This window comes from Nyctibius grandis, chromosome 4 (genome assembly GCF_013368605.1).
Source record: "Nyctibius grandis isolate bNycGra1 chromosome 4, bNycGra1.pri, whole genome shotgun sequence".
Taxonomy (NCBI): Eukaryota; Metazoa; Chordata; class Aves; order Nyctibiiformes; family Nyctibiidae; genus Nyctibius; species Nyctibius grandis.
This window is the reverse complement of record NC_090661.1, coordinates 65,285,615-65,310,065: the sequence shown is the minus strand read 5'-3', so window position 1 is coordinate 65,310,065 and position 24,451 is coordinate 65,285,615. Positions and strand designations below refer to the sequence as shown.

At 40.6% G+C, this 24,451-nt stretch overlaps 1 protein-coding gene across 1 annotated transcript in view; it reads left to right on the top strand.

Annotated features, from left to right (window-relative positions):
* Window positions 1-24,451, top strand: part of BRF1 (BRF1 RNA polymerase III transcription initiation factor subunit) — a 181,435-nt gene that overhangs the window by 124,800 nt on the left and 32,184 nt on the right. Inside the window, exons 12-15 of the mRNA XM_068400188.1 lie at window positions 6,189-6,250; window positions 8,471-8,552; window positions 8,652-8,707; window positions 10,672-10,928. Of these exons, the coding sequence (XP_068256289.1) occupies window positions 6,189-6,250; window positions 8,471-8,552; window positions 8,652-8,707; window positions 10,672-10,928 (457 nt within the window). The remainder of the gene's footprint in view (window positions 1-6,188; window positions 6,251-8,470; window positions 8,553-8,651; window positions 8,708-10,671; window positions 10,929-24,451) is intronic.

Sequence of the window (24,451 nt, the reverse complement as noted above, 5' to 3'; positions counted from 1 at the left end):
AGATGGGTTTGTAGTTCTGCGCTGGGATAAGACCGAATCTTGCAGGAAAATCTCCTCCTGCCTACAGCGACGTGGACGAGGCCGATGCAGTGACTGCAAACCAGCCGGGGCTGATCCCGGCTCTTGTTCCTCTTTTCTCTGTGAGAAGGTCCTATTTTCAACGGGCAGGAGCGAGGGAGGCTTGCCTTGCACAGCTGCTCTCTCATGCTTGCAATAGTAGGGTACGTAGCAGATACGTGGAATTGCTTTGTTGTTATTAGATTGTCTTTTCCCTCTTTGCCCTTCATTTGTACCCCTTTGGGCTTCGCCTTTTCGCTTCTTACAGTCCCAGCGTGAGGAGCTGGCGGTGGGCGCCTGGCAGTGCCAGGGCTGTGTCCCCAGTGCTGCCGGGCCTGCCACGCCTCCTGCCACCCCTCGTCGGCAGGAATGAACGTTGCTGGGGAGAAGGGGCCTCGCTCTGCGTGGCACGGTGTGTTTGCTTTCTCTGAGGGAGCTAGCGGGCTGGAAACTTGGCTTCAGCTGGAGAGGACCCCTTAACCTCGCCTTGGCAGAAGGAAATAATAAAGTGACAGACTTCATTTATCTTTATGCTGTGTGCGTGGCCTCGTGTGCTCTGTACGCCATCAGACCTAAATCCTGGTGTCCAATTGGCACTATGAGGGAGTAGGCTGTAATTTTCAAGGTGGTTTCGGGTACAATAAAATAAAAAACATTTTCACTTAAATATGAGGATACACGTCATGCGGTTTTGTGACCTTATGTTGTCAGTAAGTGCAATTAATTTTGCTCTGTCCTTACATCTTGTTTTTGTGGCGTACTTTTGTTACGATGGCACACCATGACATTGCCGAAGGTGACCGGGGGGAACCGGAGCCTTTGGCAGCCACGGGGTCTGTGCTGTGGGATGGGGGCACAGCGGGGCCAGCTGGGATTGCACAAAGAGGTGCCTTATCCAGAGCAATGAGATTGGCAACAGCTTAAAACTGCCAAGATAACGTCCCAGCCTCCTCCTCCAGAGGCTCCTAGCCCCATATTAATAAAACTCGCAGCGTACCCTATTCATACGGCCCTGCGAACTCTGCGCACGCCTTGATGTGCGGCGGGTTCATTTGCACACCCATCAATCCTTGTACGCTGCACTTCGAGCTATGTTGCTGCCTCTGCAGCATTTTCACATCGATTTCTCTTCCCTACCTGATCACCACGGCACTCTGTCTGCCCTGCGCCGCTGACGCTCCCCTCCCGCTTCCCCATGCTTAACGACCGTTCTCTTCACGCCCCTCGGTAAATCAGCTGTCTTCCCCTCTGGATGGGTTCTTGTTCCCTCTGATCAGCTCATCGGTTATATTCTGGTGCGGTTGTGCAGTGCCTGTTTTGACGCTAAGCTACCGCCTTCACTTCACGCTCCTTGCAGCTCCCGAAGTGGCACCGGCACCGCTCACCAGATTTAACTGCAAAAGTGTTTCTGCCCCATCATGTTCCTCTGACGATCTGCAGGAGCTTTCAGTGTCTCCCCTTGGTTTTAATCCCTCCCAGGAGAGCAACGATCAATCCCACTATTTCTCATGCCGCCGGGCTCAGGTCATTTGGTTTGTTGCTTAAGGATTTTTTTTAGTGAAAAAGCCTCTCCGAACTGTTTTCAGATTTTATCGTGCTCTAGCCCCAAAGTATTTCTTAATTGCTGGGGGTGCTTAGCATCTGATGTTGTGCTGAATAGATGGAAGGGTGCTTTGTTTGAACTCTTTAGCTCTTTGACTGCTATGAAACAGTGCGACGGAGGGACCAGAGCACCAAGTGCCTTCTATTGTATCTGCTCTGGAGGATTTCCTGGGAAGTGTTCAGCTTCCATTTCTGTCTGTAAGGAAATCCTCTTATCTGGGCAGAGCAATAAATAGTGCTGCCTCCTGTAATAGAAACAGAAAAATGCATTCTTCACATGGCTGTTTTTAAAAATGTGGGGTTTAAAATATATCGGCTGGAATGATTCTTCTGTAATAAATCCCCATAATAGTGTGTTATGTATACATTTAACTAGCCACACAGATGTAGGGAGAGGGGGAGACAGTGTGTTAAGAGAGGGTTTAGTGTGCATTTAGTAATGACAAGAACAGTAAATAATCTTACAGGTTTACAAACCTAATCCCCAGTGTCTGATTGTAGCCCTCGCGTCTACTACAGTCAGTTGGAAAGACGTTAAAAGGCTGTAAAGAAAGGGCTTTTGGGGGTTTTTATTTTTAAATATTGGGGGAGCTGGCTGGGTGGCTTATGGTTTTAAGTGGCATGAATGTAGTTGATTTGGGACCTTGATGGAAAGCTCTAGAAGTGCCTGTCCTCCTCCGCTTGCCACGGAGACATTAGGTGAGGATGGAGTAGGCTGCTCCTCGCTGCCTCACCCTGTACTCTTCCTAACGGTACTTTCATCTAAGAACTGGATTTGGGGTGGTTTTGTTGTTTTTAATGCCCAACTTATTTTTTGCCTGTGCCCTGCAGTAAAGTGGTTGTTTTTCTTAGCAGAGGAAATCCGTGGTGTCTAAGAGCTGTGCCACGTGATGCCATTGCTTTTAAATAAGCTTTTAAGAGGTTGGACCAGATGTTGGCCACATCTGTGTTTTTATTTCGTCGAACATTTTATTTCAACCCTTTTATTAAAAGAGAAAATGATCATTTAGAAATTGTTTTGAAAAGTTTAGCAGCTGGGAAGATCTTTCTGGTATATAAAAAAGCAACGGGTTTACTTTCTGTGCCCTGGAGTGAGCTGTATAACATGGAGCAGACGGATATTTATGGCTGGAAGGGTCTACTGATGTTGGAAACGATTGCTGTGGAAATTTTCAGATCCAAATGAATGTATTCTTTTTTGAATTGGCATCCCGTAACAAAACGTATTTTTTTTCTCATTAAAAGCGTTAAACTAGGGGTTTGAAGGCACCTTCTCTTCTAAAGAAAAGCCCCTTGCATTTAATGAATGCCTATCGCCTTGGCAGGAAAAAGGACGACTTGCAGGCAGAGGGCTATCCTGCAATTACTCCCTGTACTGCTGTTATGGGGTCTAAGAAATGCTTATTACATATAACTTGCTTCTGGATTCTTCTCTGCAATTTACCAGTTGGAGAATGAGTTTTCCGTCCCCGTTGCTAATTGATCCAATGAGAAAAACTGGCACCTAATTCAGTAACAAGAGATATTTAAAATGACATGTGAAATTTTTCATGGTGCTTGAAATTACATCATTTTCAGTCTGGCATATTAGGGCTGTATAAGGGAACAGGCACCTACTGTACTGTGACATATTAAATTTTAAAACTCTGTTCCAAAAATACAGCAGGGTATAGGAGGAGAGAGGTGTTTAATGATGAATAAAAGCAGTGGCAGCTTGATTTCAGTGCGATATTTTTATTGTTCCTAAGATGCTGTGGCAGTTTTTGCAATAAATAATTTTGGGATGCACAGAATTTAATGTAAAGTTGAGCAGTGACTTGAGTCCGGAGTAGTTCTGTCACCACTTCCAAATTTTGATTTTCTAGCCCATGATTTTCAGACCACTAATGATTTTTGAGGTTGGCTCCCTTTTTCTTTATCCCTAATTCCAAGTTGATAGTTTAGTTTATTTGGTGCAATGAATATCAAAAAAAAAAAAGAGTCCTCTCTTTGCTCAGATAAACCAAATTGAAAGTTAGGTGCTTTTTCCCCCAAAACCTTGAGGAAACAGAAGGTAGATAACACAGAGAAGGGGGAGACCATGCGCCCTTCTGTCCTACAGCTTAGTGGTTAAAGCACTTACCCAGAATACAGGAGACCCAGTTCGAATCCCATTTGTGCATGAACTCCATCCGACTGAGGTTATTCTGGCCTGGGCACACTCTTGGGCTATTTTATTTTGTGTAATGAAGCATTTCTTGGACCCAGGTGGACAATCTCCTGGAAAGGTGTCTCAGACACTAGGCTACAGTATTTACTCCTTTCATCAGTGATTATTTAAGCATTTTGCTCACTGGAAATTTCTATCATCTCAGTTCCAGCAGGAGGGACGTGTAATGCTGTTTTGCAGCATACCCTGGACTCCCATGGGCGATGCAGCGTATGGTGATTCCTCTCTCCTCTTTGCAGGATTACAGTTCACTGAAAACATTCCAGTGAGTTATATTAGAGAGGCAGCAAACCACCGGGATGTATTTTGTCACCTTGCTTTTCCTCTGCAGCCTCAAGCCAGGGCATGCTTTGCCATGTCCATGGGTCGCATCCCAGCTTGCTTGGTGGTGGAGTGCCTGCATGAGGAGCTGGTGCAGAAAGTTCTGCTCTTACTGCGCTATGGAGAGATGAGGCCAGAAGAAAAGCATGTGTACTGAACAATTATGTGGTTGTTATAAAATCTTTTACACTTTTAAAGTATTTTTGGGGAAAAAGGTCGGAAAGTAAATCTGGTGCCTGGGACTAACGTACAGTTAATTTCTAAATGTAACGGCAATGCGATGTGTTCCTTAAGGCCTTTTCAGTCATATTGGCATCAGTTTATCTGAACTGGTAAAGTTGATATTATGTTTATGAGTTAATCTCAGAAGAAAATCAAAGCGCAATGTTATGTGATTCCTTACAAAAGGACATTTTCTTTGGGGTGAAACCTGTTTTGTGTATGGCTTGGTATGGAAAGAGTTTAAAACTTTCTGTTGGTTGTTTAAGGTGGAGTTTGAGAAGACACTTTTAAGCGTTTGGTGTCTGATACCAATAAATGAGCAGCCAGATCCTTTGCACTACCTCAAGAGGCACAGCCTTTATTCCTAAATGGGTGTTTTGGTTGGATTCCTGACCCTGTAGTTTCGTGTAATTCAGGCTGCTGGTTTAAAAGCCTGAGTTTTGCCAAGCAGAGCATCATTCATATCTTCTGGGAATGCTCATAATTCCTACCCTTGCTTGTCTTCACCATTTGGTGCTCCTCAAGCCTCGAGGCTCCATATTGCCATAACCTGCCATTGGATCAAAGAGCTGCAGCTGCCTTCCCCCTCGCCGGTTCAGCGCCGTGCTGCTCAGGAGCTCTGCTCCATGGGAAAGCACCAGGCTGGGGGATCAAACTGTTCAAAGGTCTTGGCTTGTGGGGAGGCACATTCCCAGGACTGGGAAGCAGGAACCATGAAGATGACAAGCTGTTCTGCACCACTTCAGTTTTAATTTGTTATTGCAGATTCTTGAAACTTAATTTGTTTATATTTTTTGCAAGTAAACTGGTTAGGTCATCCCTTGTCTAGTCTTGATTAGATGTAATGGAGATGACCAAGAAGATTGCTTCATTCCCCAGCATAAGTCTTTTTGAATAATTTGTTTTCTTCTCTACCTGGACTACATTAATAGTGCATTACTACTGTACACTAATGTGATGTGGAAAATCAGGTTTTGCCATTGTACATTGTGCAAGTCCCAAATTAGGCCTCAGTTCTGTGCTGTTATGCTTTTTAGTGGAGAGAATATTAAAAAATGTGTTTTCAGAAGAAGTCTTAATAAATGCAAAACTAGAAAAATTACAGTGAAATTGTAATTACAGAAAGTCAATCTTGTTTAACATTTATCTAGACCCTTCCATAGCTTTTAAAAGTTATTTTAACATTTGGAAATGTTTTAATAATTCCCATTTTACAGATAGAAAAACTAATACACATTTTTTAGAGAACTGGTATGAGGTAAGTGGTTCAAATGAGGATAGATCAGAATCAAGAACAAAGGCATGGTATGACTGGTGGCATGATGGTCCACACTGCTTCCCCGAAAACAGAAAATATTTTCTAAGTCATAATTTACGTGTGAATCGTTGACCTATAGGCTCTGACAGAGAAATTCATGTTATGATGAAAGAAAAATGGTCATCATTTTAAAATGGTTTCCCCAGCTTCCTGCTGAACATTCGTGGTTGTAAATTAAAATGGGGGGGAAAAAAAGGCAACTGGAAGGGTCTGACAGATTTTCAGTACTGAAGACGACTGCGCTGATTCCTGAATTTTAAATTAATTGAGTGTGGTGAATTTGTGCGTGCGGGTACCCCCATATTGAAAATACTCAGCATCATGTTTAACCTCCAGGATGAATGTGGAAGGATGCAAATGTCTGAAGGACGATCGTGAAGTGTTACTGTACTGTAGAACTTGAATTGCGATTGATTTTGAACAAGCATCCACCTAATTAAAATGTGTCCTTTTCTGTAGGTGAGAATACAGGAGACGGTGAATTAGATCTTAGTGGGATCGACGACAGTGAAATAGATCGGGTAAGGTGCCCTCTTATCCTGGCTCTCTCTGCATTTGGATATCTGAGAATGAAAAATGGTTCTTTTCTGGTTTATCCTCTCCCCTTGCTGCCTCTTTGCTCTGATCTGCAGAGAGGTTCACGTGATTTCAGTGATCTGAGATCAAAACTAATGTTCATGCAAGCCTGTGAATTTGGTGTTCCTTGCCCATTTTATATATCTACGGGACTGCTGCTGCTGCTTGCTCTTATTGTGCTGGAATAATTATGTTTTAGAATGTCTTTTATTCTGAAGAAGGACTTTTAAAATTTTAGTGGAGCTCTAAAGTCATTATTTAATTAAGATATATTCAACATAGGAGGCTGCCATGGAAACCAAACTGTAAAAGCAGCATGTACAGCTTCTGCATTATTTCAAAGATTTCTGTAACATTTTCTGGGTTTATTATTATTTGTTTGGCAGCAAAAAATACCCTTTACCATATAGCCTGAATATGAAAGACAGACAGCTGTGGAAAATGGCTTGTTGAAGGCCACACAGCAGGTCAACGTTTGAACATGAGACAGGGTCCGGCTCTCCTGACTCTGAGCCTGATGCCCTCTCCGGCCGTCACGCTGGTTTAAAGTGTAGTTTGAACAGATAATGGCAATGCTAAAAACTTCTTTTGGGGTACAAACTCATTGAAAGTGATGAGGTTGCATAGAGGTTACTGATCTGCACAATACTGTTGGCCATGGATGAAGGAGCAGGAAAAAGCTCAGCTTGACTTCAGCCATGAAGCAGGTTTTGCTAGGCTGGGCATTAGGAGGGGTCTTGTGAATCGAGCGGACGTGGTGTGGAGGGAGCGGGGAGGCTGACGGATTTCAATATAGCAGGTCTGTAATGTAAACAATCACAGGGGAGGAACAAGCACATTTTCTCCTCCTCCTAGGCTCTGTGATGACATCGTAACTCTGCTTTTATGACCTCATATTCATTTCCATGGCAATAGACTGTAATACTGTAAACCCAAGATTATTAACTCCCTAAAAGCATAAGAAAGATGAATAACTGAGCTAGGAGAAAGCAAGTTTTACTATTATGGCTGACTTTTAATAGAAGCAGATGAGTGAAAATATTGGTCTGATAAACCAGCACTTGCACAGCTGTTTGCTCACCTCGTATGCCCTTGGAGGAAGGACTCCTCCCTGCATTCATTTCATTTGACTGGAAGTATTTTTCTCATAAAATCCTATATGTACGTTTTACTTCAGAGAAAATCTCGAATGCTCAAACCCTTGAGATGGAGAAATCTCGATCTGTTTTTCTTGCACTTAAGCATCGTTTTACAGGTCTTGGGTCCGCTGTTTAAAAATAACGTGTCTTGTTTATGAAGGTGATCCAATTTGTCTTCTCTGTTCTGCAGAAGTTCTTCAATCCCAAACAGCATCAGCTGTAGAGAACTTTTGTTTCATGGGCAGTTGTGCTAAATAGTGGGTTTATTTTTACATTTAAGTAATTGAAGAGGAGAGCTATGTACCAGCCTGCCAGCCTGCCTGCTACGTACCTGTTTGCTTATTTCTGTAATTAATCTGAATACTTCTAGGTGTGTTTTACAGCTCCACACCTACTGATGATGTTACTGAGACTAAGTAGAGTTAACTGAAAAAAGCCTAGATGTGGTTACTGAGCCCAACTCTCTAAAATCTAGAGGACTAAAACTCCAGCAATCTAAGATGGTATCATTCACACAGATGTGGCCATTGACCTAATAATCTCAGTGACTGTGCCTAAACCTTCGCAGAAACCTACCCAGAAGACACATGTTTCTGTTTTGGTAGCACAGGGCAATGGTTGCCATACTGTTTGGAATTACAGACCACCATCAACATGCAGAATTACTTGCAGACGACCATGTTGTTGTGGTACACTCTCATATCATCTGAAAAAGATCATAAAACCAGGATCATTTTAGGTTAATTACAGACCATGTTCAGTGAGTCCTGGATGATTGGTGGTCACCCCATCATAGTTTGGAAACCAAGCACTGTTTTTTGAAAACATGCTCTTGGTTTTTGCCAGCTTTAGAAGTTACTAGAAATGCTCGCTGATTGTCACATCTCAGTTGTATTTTCTTTTATTAATGTAAAACATTTAAAAACAGGATGTGAATTGACCTTGCCAGTGGTTTTTCAATTCAGTTTTGCTCTATGGTTTTCAAGTTGATTTCTGAAAGTAGACAAACTTGTTTTGTCTTTTTAGTATATACTTAACGAAACAGAAGCTCAGATAAAAGCAGAGCTGTGGATGAAAGAAAATGCAGATTATTTGAAGGAACAAAAAGGTAAGTATATAGGGACTGAAAATTCTCCTTTTGGCCAGTGTTGCTGAAATATGCAGTCTGTGTAATCTTCATGCTGGTTACCCTTTTGTCATCTTTCAGAAAAGGAAGCAAGAATAGCAAAAGAGAAAGAACTTGGGATTTATAAGGAACACAAGGTATTAAACTGTGTGCTGATTGTGTCTGTTTGAAAATGTCCTGGAAGTTCATTACATTTGCTGATCAACTCCACGTAGGATGTATGGGCATAATGGTACAGGTCACCACTAAACGAGCAAAAGCTATTGTATCTCTACCTGTTATTGAAATACAAGGCTATAATATTTCAGGTGGTGAGTAAAACACTTTCTTGCCCAAAATTTTATTTTAAATTACTATTATGAGAAAATTCTGTGCATGGCAAAGTCAGAGTTGGCTCTTTGCATTTATGATTGCTGTCCTAATTGCTTGCTTATTTAAATACAGGTCTTAAGTCATGCCTAATATTTTTTTTTAATGTGTGCATGGGGAATTTGTTTGTACTTGCCATAACTTCAGTAGCTTTCTTTGCTCTTACAATAATGATTTCTTTATGAAGAGCTGAACAGATCCCTGTTAGAGTCACTTGAAGGAATATTTTGTTCTACCTTTCATAAAGAATGCGACAGTTATGTTAACAAATGGCATGTCCTGTCTCCATGTTTAGCAGTTTAAAGGGGCCTAATTGGCCGTATATTCACGATTTACGGCATTAGTATTTTGTGTAATTGAGCAAGTGACAAGTCAAATCTTCCACACGCAACTAAAATCCATGTTAGCTTTTAGTGCATATATCCTCTGTCTTTTTTTCCTACTAATCCGAAAGACAGAGTTTCCTACTTCCCCTAGGTATTTCAACAATAAAAACAAAACTAGACAATGAAACTCTGTTTTTTGCTTCAGAGTTTCTCATTCATCCTGCGCTTACGCAGACATGGCAGTCTCCCAGCAATTTTCAAAATTGTATAACTCGTTGGCACCGCCAAGTAGCCCACACACCCACCTTTTTGTTCAGACAACACAGGAGTTTTTCTCTAACTCTGTGTTGTTTCTGACAGCTGGAGTAGAACTTGATTAATATAGTGCTTTCCAATTTCAAGGTAGCAGTTGACCCATGTAGGTAAACAGAAGGGCTATTATACGTTAAAAAATAAATCTCCTGCAGAGCTCAGTGTTAAAACCTTCCTTTGAAAAGGAAAATGCTGAATGAGAAACAGAGGTTCTTTTTTTTTCATACCTACTCAGGCATCGGACATGGATAGAAATGTTCTCCGGTGTTGTTTCTCTTTGTCTGGCTCTGCGCAGCATCAGCCTCCGCAGCGCAGCGCTGGGCTGGGGCTTGCAGCATTTGCCTGGGAAGGGCAGTTGCAGGTGACATTGCCGCTGCGCTCGGGTGTCTGCAGCCTCCTGCTTCCTATCCGTCGGCGTTAACGCCAGTCCACTCTTAGAAAGCTGCTAATATTCTTGGCCTTTTTCAGTGTGGAGGAGGAGATGGGTAGATGTTCTCTCATGCCACATTCGGACTTGATAAAAAATGTAATAAATAATTAATTATTAAATTTATTATTTAATTAATTTTATTCGTTAATTTTTTATTTATGAATTAATTTAATTAAATAATAATTAAAATTATTTTTAATTTAAAAATGTAATATAAATAAAATTTTTTAAACTATTGCAGTTTTGATACAGAGTTGTCAGTGCTTAGAGGAGTCGTGACTCAACTTGACTCTAATTTTAAAGGCAGTTTTAGCAGGAGAATTTCTTTATTTCGGGGTCCCTGTTTCTGTAACAGGAGTTCACTCCATTTTTTTTCATGCGTGAGAAATGGCCCACATTTCTTCTCTGGCAGCGTTACAAATACTAAGTAAAGAATTTGTAATAAACTGTGTGGGCATTTGGCAAAAAGCAAACACGTCTCATAGAAAAGAGACCTCTCAGTCCTGTTGAGTGGCAGGAGAGGGAACACTGGCGTAGCCCGGCCGCGTCGCCTGTGTCCCCGCATCAGCAGCACCTGAGCCAGGACTGCTGAACTGCAGCTCGCCCTTCTGCTTCAGGGGAACTTTGTTTGTATCTACATCACTAATTTTATATTTTAATTAAGCCAAAGAAATCTGCAAAGAAGCGGGAGCCAATTCAAGCCAGCACAGCAGGAGAGGCAATTGAAAAGATGTTAGAACAGAAGAAAATCTCAAGTAAAATTAATTATAATGTGCTAAGGGACCTGAACAGCAAAGGAAGTAACACACCAAAGAAAGAGGATGACAGCACTGATGACAGCACCAACACCAAGAAGCTGTCAAGAAGAAAATCTATTGCCAGTAGGAATATAGCCAACCCTGTAAACAGTGTGGGAAAAAGGTACTGCAATTGTTCATTTATATCTCTGCCTGTGAGACTGTCTATGTATCTTTCTGAGCCAGACAACGTAGGGACTGAAACATTTGTTTGAGGCTAAAATAATGTTGGGGCTCTGTTTTTATTTATTTTGCCTGCAGTGTCGCAGCAGCATCTTATTTATAGTTCACGTATCAGAGGTCTGCTTTGGTGGGAGTTAATCATCCTGAAGCCAAAAGAAAAAAAAAAGGAATTCATAAATGTGAATCTGACTCCTGACATTTGCTGTCCTTCCTTTCTAAGTTGTCTGTATCAGCTGACACAACACTAAACGTTCGAAAGCTTTGGCTTTTTGCTTGATTTGAAAAACACAGTTCCCATCTGTTTTGACAGCTAGCTGTTTTGATTAGCTTTTATTTTAGTTTTATTCCAAACTTTAATTGTTAATTGATGACACAAATATAAAGCTTTACAGTAAATATGCTTGTCGGTTTTCTGGTCTGCGTTTGCGAATGTTTTATAGTGTGACGAAAGCTACTATTTTAATGAGTAAAATATTCGACTTGCTGGGCAGATTTGTAGTGTGCTGTAAAGTGTATAAGGAGATTGATGTGTCCTGTCTGCAATATTCAACTATTTTATTTGTCTTCAGTTTATGAAATCACGGTGGATGATCATTTGAATCGTGTCTATGTATAGTGATTTCTTACTTAGATGTTATATATTTATTTACTGCCTAAAATATATAGGTTTTTTGCTTCCAGAAGTATAGGCACGATGCCGCAAGGAAATTTAGGTGTTTAATTCTGAAATGTAAGGTGGTGTCTTTACTCCATGGTTCAGATTTAGGCATTCCTTTTCAGTAATTGGACTAAAGATTTAAAATGGTTATAATTTGTTCAATGGTATTTCTGGTGCTTTTGACTTTACATTTTTTTGACACCCCGACTATGTCAAAGATCTCTTATATAAGCAGTTAAGGGCTTTTTCCTTCCTCAGCTTTCCTAAATTAAAGACGATGACTGTTGCGCGTGTAAGCCTGAATTCATAGTTACTCAACAGCGTTTGTTGCAGCCCTTGACAATGTGTGGCCTGTGGGCCAGTTGTCCCTCAAAGATTTCTCCATTCTTACTCCGTTCTAGGGAGTTGTACGTAATGATCCTGCTGGGTCTCTTCTAACTTGAGATATTCTATGATCCTATAATTCTGTATGTTGCAGCCAAGAGCAGGTGAAGGACTGGGGACGGTGGGAGGGCAGCCAGCCACAAGGTGTGAGAAATCATCTATTTGTGCAAGAACGGGAGATGTAGGATACCTGAAAACATGAAGCTGGGAGGGATAGTAAGCGCACATCCCTCAGGAGCTAAGCAAAATAAGGATGACTAGACCCAATCCCTTATCTTGGCTTCATCTGACAGCGAGGCCAGAGGTGCGGTCTTCAATTTTGGCTGAGAAGCTTAGCTTTGGCTTTGGCATTTGGCTTCTCAGCCAAAACTGAAGACCATGCCTCTGGCCTCACTGTCACCAGGACACAGGTTTTTGCAGTATACCAAACATCTTTTCTTTCTCTGCTGTACCTTCTTTATTCTGTATTTTACCAGGATAGCTTCATCCTCGTTCAGCTTCTCACCCTTAGTGTCAACAGCTTTGCTTTCCACCTCTTGACTCGCTGTGGATTTTCGTCTCCTCTGTAAGTTGCTACTTAAGGTGACGTCTAATGACCCAAGCACATACATTTTCCACTAGTGAAGGAAAGTGAAGGTGCATTGAAGATTAACCAACAGCATTTAGCCTATGCTTTATTTGTATTTAGCAGGTATTAATGAGTCATATTTCTGGTATTTCTAGTAAAATGTGGCCAAGTCAGTTGTCTGAAATGAAATGCTGCGATGGAAAGTAGGGGCTGGTCAGGATCCCAGTTGCATTTCAGAGCTCAGCAGTAACATCCACGCTCGAGCTGCTTTGCCACATCCAAACCTTGTCACTTCAGAGGTTTGCAGAGATGTTGGGTGCTCAGAGCTCCTGTTGAAGTCATCATGTTAAACTCTTAACAGGTGTTAAACTCTTTGGAAAATCATGCCATAAATATTTAATTTAACAGTGGTGTAACTTGAAAAGGTTTCTAAATAAATACAAATCAGTATTTTCCAAAAGCAGCTAATAAAACATGTTTATTTTTCCTCTTGAGAGCCTAAAGTACATCCTTAAGATGCATAACAGAGTTTCCTGATGATGATTAGCAGATCTCGGATACAATGAATTTTGCAGTAGAACACTTCAGAGGAGGTTGGGGATACATGCAGCTACGTGAGTTAAGGAGATTTTGCACTCCAGAAGCAGGCAGTGTTCTTGCTTAAATAATCTCAAGGACTTGGCAAACCATTAGTTGTTTGGGTTTTTTTTCTTACAATTAAAGATTTATGACATACTTTTGATTTTTTTGCTAGTAGTCTAAATGCCATGCCTTTTAAATGGCATGCATAAATTTCTGTGTTCTACATTGTTCTTATATGCCATGCATTCATTGCCTTTGTTCAACATTGTTCCTCTGAGAAGTGAGTGGCTAAATACTTTCCCAGTGCTACAAAAATCATGGTAATTTATATGCAATTAATAATAATAAAAACCCTGAACATTGCTCATTAGAAAGTGAATGAAGCACATAATGTGTCTTTATCCAGGAGGCATTTGCAGAGATGGTGCTAACCGTTTCGGTTGGTAGTGATTTACAGTCCTGCGTGTTCATCTTTATATGTCTTAAATATTTAGTAAGCTGCATTTGACTGCAGCAGCACCTTGCATAACCATGCTTTGATCCCGTCCTTTAGTTCATCTGGGTTATAGTCAGATTTGAAAGAGCTACTGATTTAGTCCTGATCTCAATTAGAAGGTAGGACAGTAAGTTTTTTTAATAAAGAAATATCTTTATTGCTTTCCTTTTGCAAGCCAAGATTTTACATACCTCATCAGGTTTGGACAGATGATGGAGCCAAATTTGTCATATGTCTCAGGAATCATCTTCATATACAGTATGTAACACCCTGGAAATAGGAAGTTGTTCTTCATCTCCATCTTTATAATTGTCCCTTGTTATGAAATACTCCGCGCCATTATTTCAGGGAAGACTATTTCAGATTACCTCTAAAAAAATGGTTGACCCAGACAGACATGGTGCAATCTCTGGGTGGTTTTTCTTTTGTAGTATGACATAAAGTAGCAATTACTGTGTTAATCAGTTAAAATATTGGGAAAGCTTTTGTTTACTGATGTGATAATGATAAGCAAATTTTACAATCTTGTAAAAAGTTGTTGGTTTGCAAGAAATTTATGAAGAGCTGGAATGCAAAGCGTGGTCCCGGGAGCATGCTTAAACTGGATGTTCTTCCAGTTGGTGGCCCTTTTAATGTAACTTTATTGCTATTGTAGTCACTCTTAACTGAATGGTGACTTGGATTCCAAAGGCAATACAGTTTATCTACATATATTTCATTAAAAATCCTAGTTTTGAAATCTCAGAAATGTTTGGTATTTTCTGATATTTTGTTAGGAAGGTACTTTCAAAGAATTCTTCCAAGGATCATGCAAAATTCTCATTTTCAGATGAATAGATATTATATATATCAATATTTTCAGAAGCAAATTGAATTTTTGAACAGATTTCTTTACCATGAATGCTGTGCAAGTTTTTGAGTTTTAGAAAAAGACATGCTCTTCTCAGACACATTTCCCAGAATTATACTGGGGCTTTACTTATTGTATCTGTCAAGATGGTAGAAGACTGGTAGTGACAATGTAAGTAATTTTAGGAAATTTTATGTTGTATAAATGTATTTCATTACATTTCTTAATGCATTTTTATTCCAGTGGGTATCATGATTTGTGCTTCATACACAAAAGCAGTTTCATTCTCTGTGTATTAGAGATGTGGCACGGTGGATGTTACTGTAATAGATGTTGCAACTTTAATTTCAATTACCAGTTGCACAGTTTATCTTCACTCGTGTCTTCTGTGCATATGAAGCATAAGAATAATACGTTGAACTCCTAGCAGAGAACAATTGCCACTTTGAGCTACGTAAAACCTGAACTCCAGTTAGGGCCGTGTCGTGTGCTGAAGCTCTCAAGTCCAATAAAGAGGGGGTTTAGGTCTGAAAGCTTTTGGTTAGAAGCTTAATAATTTATTTTATATTTACTTGAGCTGAATCTTACAACATTACTTGTGAAGTGAAATGTGTTGTACCAAGAAAATGTGGGAACCAGAAAGCTTTCAAGTCACTACTTTTTAAGAATTTTAAGCCTATTTATTGCTATGTGCTTGAAATTGGTAATGATATCAGAAAAGACAGGACATATATCAGAAAAGACAGGACATATTATCGGGGGAATAAATGTGTCAGGTTAATCTCCTGAAGAATTTGCCTGGGAAGAAATGAAACAGGGCTGCAGAGCACAGCTGAATCCATTGCAATGAAACAAGGTTATTCTGAATGGAAGCATATGAATATATAATAGAAAACCAAATCATACCTGCTACAAATATGACAAAAGCCTTTGGCAGAGATCTCAGATTTGATTAGATTTGGAAATTCGCCTCCAAATTCTCTCCATGGTCTCACTTGTATTTATTGACCATCCATTTTGCTCGTACACGTCGGCACGTGGCTCCACCTGTGCTTCGCAGCCACGGGATCTGGGTATTGTGAACCGTGCATTTGCAGTACCAGGGACTTGTTCTGCTGCCCAAGTTCCTGCCCTGGGATGCACACTTCCAATTAGTGTCTGCTCTGGCTACATCTTTGTTGGCTTATCAATGAGTGTCACGACCCCAGAAAAATCCCCTTTATTATGAGGGAGAATGTATGTAACACTTTTCTACAGCCTAGAGTTCGGCATCTCATTTAACCTGATAAATTACTTAGTGCTTTTTTGGCTCTAATTGGAATCACATTCCCCTGTGGGGGGTAGAATATGGGCAGAAGCCTAATTTAGGTGCTTTGGAGGAGCCTGACGATCCCCACGCTGAAGGGGGAGCCCAGGGAGACAGTCAGGTCCCTGCCATGAGCCAGTGGGAGCAAGGCCCCTCGCTCCCTCTAGCTCTGACCCTCGTTTATAGTTGGTCCTTTCTGATGTCTGGGATGAGAATATTACTCTGTGGAGTAATAAGGTGGAAGTTTGTTTCGATCTCATTGGCTTTGCCAGATTATTTTCGGTAAAGCTGTGGGAGGGAGAGGGCATGGCGATCTATTTATCACACTCAGCCTGAAAACTTTCTTCTCTTCACTTGTTGATCCTGCTGATGCCCATCAGAATCTGTATTTCTTTCTCCTGGAGAATGAGAGAAGAAGCCCCAAACCACCCCTTACCCTCACATCCAGGATCACTGATAATAATAAGCACTTCATTTGTAGTTTTATGGTTTAAGCGGGTGGAAGTGTTGTGCTGAGTGCCGTGCTGCGTCCTGGCTGGGTGCTCCTAACTCAGCCACAAGTCACAGAATCGTTTTGGTTGGAAAGGACCTTTAAGATCATCGTGTCCAACCATTAACCTAACGCTACCAAGTCAACCACTAAACCATGTCCCTAAGCACCACATCTACTCGTCTTTTAAATACCTGCAGGGCTGAATAATTTATTTTCATAAACCCAAAGCAAAGAGGTTTTTTAATGCACAATATTTTTAGTAGATTTTACATTATGAGACTGGTATTTTTGGAGGGGAGGAGCGTGAGTGGGTGGTTTCCAGATTACTTAGATCAATCCAAAACAGTGTGAAACAAAGCTCAGCTTGAATAATCCAAGGGATCCCTGGGTGTCTGAAGTCCCTGCATTTGGCACATGCAAAGCTTTCGAGAGAGAGTCTTTTCCCTGCTAACTTTGGTGGTACGCATTTTCTGTACAAGTTGGTCCTTTGAGATGGGATCTTAAGAGTGTATTTTTATATGCTTTAATTTTCCACCATGTATTTTTATTTTTCAGAATTGCCTTCAGCTCTTTGTCTAATTTACCTTTGATATCTTGTTTTTCTTTCTCTGCTTTGAAGCCTGTTACATGGCTTGGAATTCCTGTGTATTTACTCCAAGTGAGATATTAAATTTTATTTCTTGTCTTGTGCTGCTTCAGGCCTTCTTTTTATATGTGACTAACACGCTAGCACCAGTTTCCCACTTGGCATAAAATTCCTTACAGAAGATACTGGTAGTACTCATTGAGATGCTAGTTAGGAGTTTCTTCTATAGCTTAATTATTGTTTGATTGGTATTTTTGGTGTTTCCTCTGGAAGCAGTCTTGTGTTGGCTACAGGATTAACTAGACTGTGATTCCTGGGTATGAATGTACATGTGGTGGGAGCCTTCCCGTTGAGCGTGTGGAGTCAGCTTTTGGTTTGAATGTTACGTACATGGTAAATAAATTCTCTAACCACTTTGACATAACTGTTTTCTTATGTGATCTGTGCTTTGAGAATTTCTTTGGAGTGTAATTTTATGTATGTTTGTGCTTTGCTGTGGTATATAATCACTTAAATCAAAGGTTAATCAAAATGATTAGTCATTTTGAACAGGAAAACGCTGACATTTGATAAGTACCTCCACTTAAAATAAATCTTACCAGTATTTTCCAGTCTTGTAACTTTTAGAAGGACAAGGTTATACAAATTATGCTTAGTATTTTATTTACAAAACCAAAGCCAAGAAAAAACGAATTCAAGACTTCCAAGGTTCTGCTTCTCATGTCATGCATTTGCCTTATTAAAGTTAGTTGTGTGGGGGAGAGCTTTATGAATGACCTTGAAAGGAGCTGACACATGCATTTACTTGTTCACAGTTGATTTGAGGAGTTGATCTAGTAAAGCCTGTAGTAATGTTGTAACCTGGCTAATGCTGCAGGTTACTGCTGTGCGTATGAGCTAAGAAGCCTTTTGTAATAAAGAGATAAATCAGAGGCAAGAACTGGAAAGAAATGTATCTGACCTGACAAGTTTTAAAGTGAGCGTGTGTTTTTAAATTCTCAATGCTGAAATTTTATGACCAGCAGCCTTTCCCTCTTTATTAAGTGAGGACAGAGGAGGAAAAATGTGTTGCTTCTGTGCGTAGTACCATGCTCCTCAGCATACACAGAGGTAAGCAAATGCCACCGAGAGACTGGGGAGGCAGGAACCAGCACACTGTCTGGGGGACGGTGCGGCAGGTTATCCCTTTGCCCTCAAATTAATTTCTCTTGACACTGAGATAGGACAGAAGAGTGGGGAAATAATTTTAGTTTTTTCCCCGAAAAACTAAAAAAAGAAAAACCAGTTCCCCAAACCCATCCCTCCAGAAGCTGTTTGTCAAAATTTGATGTTTATTCTGATTACTCAAGCTATTTTGAAGATCAGTTCCCCCTGATACCAACAATAGCATTTTTCTTTCACATCTGATGGGTTTGATACCCCTGAAAATACAGCTGCATTAAACTCTGAAACATGTACGGAGAGTGTTTCGCATGGCTGTGCTCCATGCCGTTGAGCAAGGCGCTCCTTTACAGCCATCACCCGGCACGGCTCACGTCCCCAGCCTGTGGGGTCTGGGTGCATTTGTGCTGCTGCCGCAGGAGCTGCTTCTGCCACTGACTCCCAAGTCACTTCAGCAGTTACTCCAGCAGCTCTGCGCTTTGCTGTCACTCAGCATCGGTTCGTTAGGGTGAGATTACCAAAAAGCTGAGTCCTTCATCCTTCGTCCCTCAATCCTTTCCTTCCTCCTGCACAAGCTGAGTTACAGAATCGTTTTGCCTTTTCACACCTGTTCTGCCAGTGAGTTAAGAGAAATGAAGTTACAGATTTTCTAGCTTTTTATGTTATTAAAATGGAGTATTTTTCCTAAGAATCCCAGTTTTGGAGTCATTCGTTTTTGAGTACTGGTGTTGGTTTTTGAGTACTTGAATAAAATGCCAAAATTTCAGTATGGCAACTAACCCACCTGTATTTTCGCTCTGTAAAATATAATTGGAGAAAAATGTCCCTGGAATAGCTTGATGATAGGAGAAATAATGTAAAGAAGCCTTCTCGATGTGAACTATACCAATTTATGTAAGTTCAGTGATGCTGTGAATGTTGTACGTTATTCATTAAGAGCATTCAAATTTTATGGTACAGACATTTAATGTTGTCAAAATTTGGTTTGTGTAAGGGTAAGGGAACATGGTCTGCTGGGACTGCGGAGGAGTGTTCCTGAGCTGTCATTTATTTGGATTTATGAGAACCTTTGAGAAATGTATATAAATAAAACCTTCAAGATTGAGTGAGGACACAGCTAGACTTCTGTGAGTGTTTCAGCCACAAGAAGTGTCTGCCAAATCCAGTGCTCGGTTCCATTTACCCAAAATGATTAGAATGCCTCAATTTAAAACTAAAAAGGCATTGATCTGGCTCGACCTCGTGGCCCAGACCCAGGTCAAGTCTTCTTATTTTTACAGCAGCCCTCTTGTTTGTTTAATATAAATTGGATATTGCTTTTCCGCCTCCCACTCAAGAAAATCGTCTCCTTGTTGGGTTCCAGGGGGTCGGCTGGACAGCGCAGAAATGCAGAGGGGATTTTTTTTATGACTGACTGAAATAATTTTGTCTTGCATTTTTTAAGACCAAATAGGAGCAATTTTAGCCTTGAAGATAATTTTGTGTGACAGTTGGATTGCGAGTGCCTTGTTTATCTATGTTCTCATTTTCAGGTTGGTTATAAGAAAATACTCTGCGGGCTTTTTTCTTCCAAATTATGCTCAGTGGGTCTAATGGGAGACTTAATATACGTATGTATGCACAGTCTCTTCAACTTTAATAGCGTATTAGCAAAAACAGTTATATGTGATGTGAGGGGTGAGGAGAGTGGGAAGAAACAAAGAAACAGGAAATGTTGTGGCTCTTGTTATCAAACCCTAGAGGTGCACGTCCTGCTGTCACGGCTGAGAGTGCTTCAGTGCTGTGAAATGCTCATTCTCAGCCTGTAGATTTTTCTGATTTCTTTCTTTTTGCTTTCATGGGTGGAAAATGGTTGGTTTCTGAATGGATTTTCCTTTGACTCTAGTCCAGCAGGGTCTGCTTGTTTACTTCTTTACAGTATATATCTGCTCATTTTTTTAATATAAACCAGGGCAAGTGTATGTCTGATGTGTGTTAGGTTTGTAAATGAAGTTGAGTCTTCAGCGAATATTTGTTAAATGTTGAAGGAAGTGGAACAAAACAAACAAAAAAATAGCTTTTTCTCACTACAATAGGGCATATGTTATTTTACCAAGACTAATAGCCAAATAGGAGGGCAGTCGCATGAAGCTTGTTGTTTCTTAATGTTTGTGTGTATTGCCAGACCGGATAGCTGGCAATCATTATGTGGTTATGACTGCAGTTCTTTCACCATGGCTGGGTAAAGTATTGGAAAGTTATAGCAGTTTGTTGCAAAACTTGAAGTACTGTTTGTTCGCATAATATTTAACAGCACCTACATGATTGGTTTTAAATCAGCCAGTGTACTGTAACTCAGTCATTTATGTCAGTGCTGTTCCATTACCCAGTGATGCTTCTGGTGTGCTGACTGATTTCAGTTTTACCTTGCTGCAGTTTTTACTAAATATAGGATGAAACATACTGACATAACTCTTAAATGTGGTCTTAGAAGGTATATGCAGCAAATCTAACTTTTTATTCTGTTGTTGAATTTCCAATTTATTGTGAGTCAGAAATTTCTGCCCAGCATTTTCCCCTTCCTCCAATGCAACACAACAGTAGACTGAACAAACGCATTGCCATGTTTAGGATATGCAGGTGTCCTTCCTAGGTAGCTTCTCCACCCGCTCTAGAGCAGCCCATCTCCTTCTCTTCTGTCATACAGACCCCTTCCTTGTGACCCAGAAAGAAGTAAGGGAGGAAACCACCGGCTTTTGCATACTTTTCCTCTCCTCCCATATTTTGCACTTGAAAAGAAACCTGTGCTTCTACAGAGGTTGGATGGGAAGGTACAGAGTAGAGTATAGTGTGTATGGACGGATGGGAAGGTACAGAGTAGAGTATAGCATGTATGGACCTCAGGACTTGCAGTCCATCTCCCAAGTGCACATGCAAGTGGAGAACCTCTCCCCCCAAGTGCTCTTTCAAGGCATCGCCTGGCTCAGGAGTTGTCAAAAACTGCAGACGATTTGAAATCTTTCCATTCAAGCAGGACTGTGATAGCCGGCAGGGAAAGGGTACAACGAGGCCATTACAGCCCGCAGTGTAACGTGGTGCGATAGATTTGAAATCTGAATTGATATTCAGAGTTGAGTGCAACCTTGCTGAATTGGAGCACTGGAAGATGCTTGGACATTGAGAGCACTCTCGGGCCCCATACAGAATAGAAGTGTTGGGCATGTACTTAATAGTCTGTTGTCTCTTTATTCAGGAACAGTTTTAGATGTGGTATTTATCGGAAAGAAATATATGCTGCTTTACAGCATAGTGTTATTTTAAGAAGTTATCAACATATTTAAGCTGAGTGTTTTGAGATCTGAAGTATGAAGGACACGCATACAAATTTGGAAGCGGAATGAAGTGGCTGGCGTATTTATTTTGTAAGGTTATCTTTACCTGTCTAGAGTGGTGACATGGTAGTTCTAATAGAAAAATGGCTTTGTACACTTCTGCACAGATTTTATCGTGCAGCCATAAAGAAACAAAATAATTTGGAGTCCTAACTAAAACTTCTGTTGCTGAAGTTGAGTGAGATAACCGTCAGGTTAAAGCTGTAGTTGAATCAATCATCAGTCATCTGATGAATTAATAATGGAGATTAAAGTCAACAGTGAATCAAATGATTAGATGAAATGAAGCAAGACAGAAATCAGGGTGTTTAAAACATACGACTGGTTGTTACAAGGCAGTAAGCCTGGATACCCACCGAGCATCGCCTGCTGCCTGGCTCCTGGAGGCACAGACTGGCCCTCCCAGTTTGGGCTTTAGTAAGTCAACGTAAGGGTTAATTCTGGGCCTAAATGTGCTGCTTATATGAAGGTGGTTTAGACAATTGTTCTTTTTCCAGTTTCTGCCAAATGACCTGTGTGCAAGCAATACTGGATAAAAAAATTGATGTGCAAATATATCACGTCTTAAACATGTTTGCACTTTATTCATACCTTTTGAAATACTACCGAAAAAAATTGATGGGAACTGAGTAGAAGAAAGGTGAACTCCTTTGTGTAAGTTGTTTGAGGAACAAGGTTGGTAGGAGAGCAGTTCGGGTTGCTCATGTCGCTGATGGGTGCCTCCTACAAGCTTTCGCTGGGTATTCCTACATCAGGCTGTACCTTCTGCGGTCCCTCCTCCTCCTCCTCTGGACAGTGTCCAGGAGATTAGGATCATTGGTGGCTCTCAGTGGTGTGGCAGTGCAAAAAACCTACCTTTTGCTGACGTGTTCGTTCGTGATACCGCCTGTGCCACACCTCTTCAAATCTTCTAAACACATTGTTGAAATAAGAGCTTTATTTGCCTACAGCCTGGTCTGGTCCAAATGTGATTTGGGCAATCTGGGATACAAAAAATTATTGGGCCTTACTGTCAGATTTTATATAACTTATTTTTATAGTTCAAGTCAGAACATATATAGTACAAAAGTATAAGAGAGAAGCTTACTGAAAAAAGGAAAAGTTCAGAGTACATATACCTTAAATTTCCTTACTTCCCTGTAGGAAGAGAACTACTTTTTATCCCTGCGTCCATATTTTCTTTTTCCTGCTATTTCTTAAAGTATTCTTGTTCCTTTTCACCAGCAAAGCATTGGGGTAATGAAGTAATTTGGTTTAACTGGATTACTTACCTGAATCTTGTATGGCTCAGATAGACTATATGTCATACATGTCATGAAAATAAACCTAAATACTGATTCATCAACTCTAAGTGCATGAAATGACAATACTTAATTCTGTTCTATTAAAAAAAAAAACAAACCAGCAATGGAGGGAGGGGAAGCATGAAGGGAAGAAAAGGCAAAGAAAGGGCTAATTAAGGGTTTAAAGCCATTGAGGTTTTTTGCAACTGGTGAACTGAGTCCAATGTAAAGTGGGGTATATATAAGCTATAAAAAATCATGAATTATGTAACTTCCTTGCAAGTGAGTGACCAGCTAGAGAGGTCTTGGCTGGAAGGGAAAGGTTTCTGTAAAAATTAACCTCATCTTGCTGACCTTTTCTGACCCTGGCTGCCTCTCTCTTAATCTAACCTGAAGAGATTAGAAAACCCCTTAACATCAAAAGGAACCGTAGACACTATTGTCTCCCACAGTCCCATTGTGTTTAGGAGTGATTTATGAGGAGACAGCAGCCTGCTCCTGCTCCGGAGCCTTCACCCGCTGGCACCAACAATGCGGCCATGGCTGTAGGTCAGGCTGGCGATCTCAAACCCTGCCTTGGAAAAACAGTGCACGGCTCCCGACATGATGGATGGGGAGACTCAGTTATGGGATTCATTTGCCCAAACTTCTTTGGAAGATTTGGTGGTTTTACTGAATCAACGTTTTTCAGGTGCTTCCTGCATTTTATCCAGGAGTGGATAAATAACTCATATTTTGTTCAACTACAGAAAACACGGATGTAATTAAATCACATTGAAAGTTTATCTTTCAGCACATGGTAATCTTTGGGTCCTGGATTTTTTATGTATATATACTTTACATATATATATATAAACACAAGTTTTACAGAAAAAGTTCTTTAAATTGCTGTTGGAGGAAAATGCAGGTTTTATGCATTTATTCCTATCTCATTGGGAGGGTTGACAGAGAACATTTCTAAGATCTGATGATTACTAGGCTGTAGTTTTCTGTTAGCTTTGGGTTGCAATTTGAAATTACTCCTTAAAACATAAGGAGGTCTTAAATTATGAAGCAGTAGGAAATCCTGAGATCCAAGGCATTGAGTGGGCTTGCAGTATAGTATAAATTCATTATTATGTTGCTACTTCGGTACCTCACAGGTATTAAGCACAGCGTTATATTAATGTTTTGGTGAAGATCAGACACTAGAAAACTCAGGTTTATGGTTCAGCATTTGCTGATAGGATTTTCAAGTCAGGGAAGTCCAGATTTAAGATGGTTTTTGCAGAGTACTTGTGAGAGGCCAACCACAATAACAGATGCATTTTTGTCTAAATTACTTTACTGTCTTTTCAATTTCTATATCTGCTGATTTCATTTTAAAACCCCTTTTAAAGCAAATTAAATAGCTAAGACTTTTTCTATCACAGTAATCAAGACCTTTAAGACCCTACCTCTCTACAGACCACAATTTTAAGAGCTGATGTTTGTGGTGCTGTTGCCTGTGCTGGGCAGGGTGCTGGGCAGGGTGCTGGGTGTACCCTACAGAAGACATAGCGGAGCTGAGGGTATCGATATTAGGCTCTAGTTTCAAGTAATTTTAAATGTTGATCAAGATTTTCAGGCTTTTATTGGAAGACTTACCTTTTACTAAAGCACTTTCAACACCAGAGCTCCTCTCGCCTATGCGCCATGCTCCACATCACAGCTCCAGAGATACCTGGCCAGCTTCCAGTTTAAATTC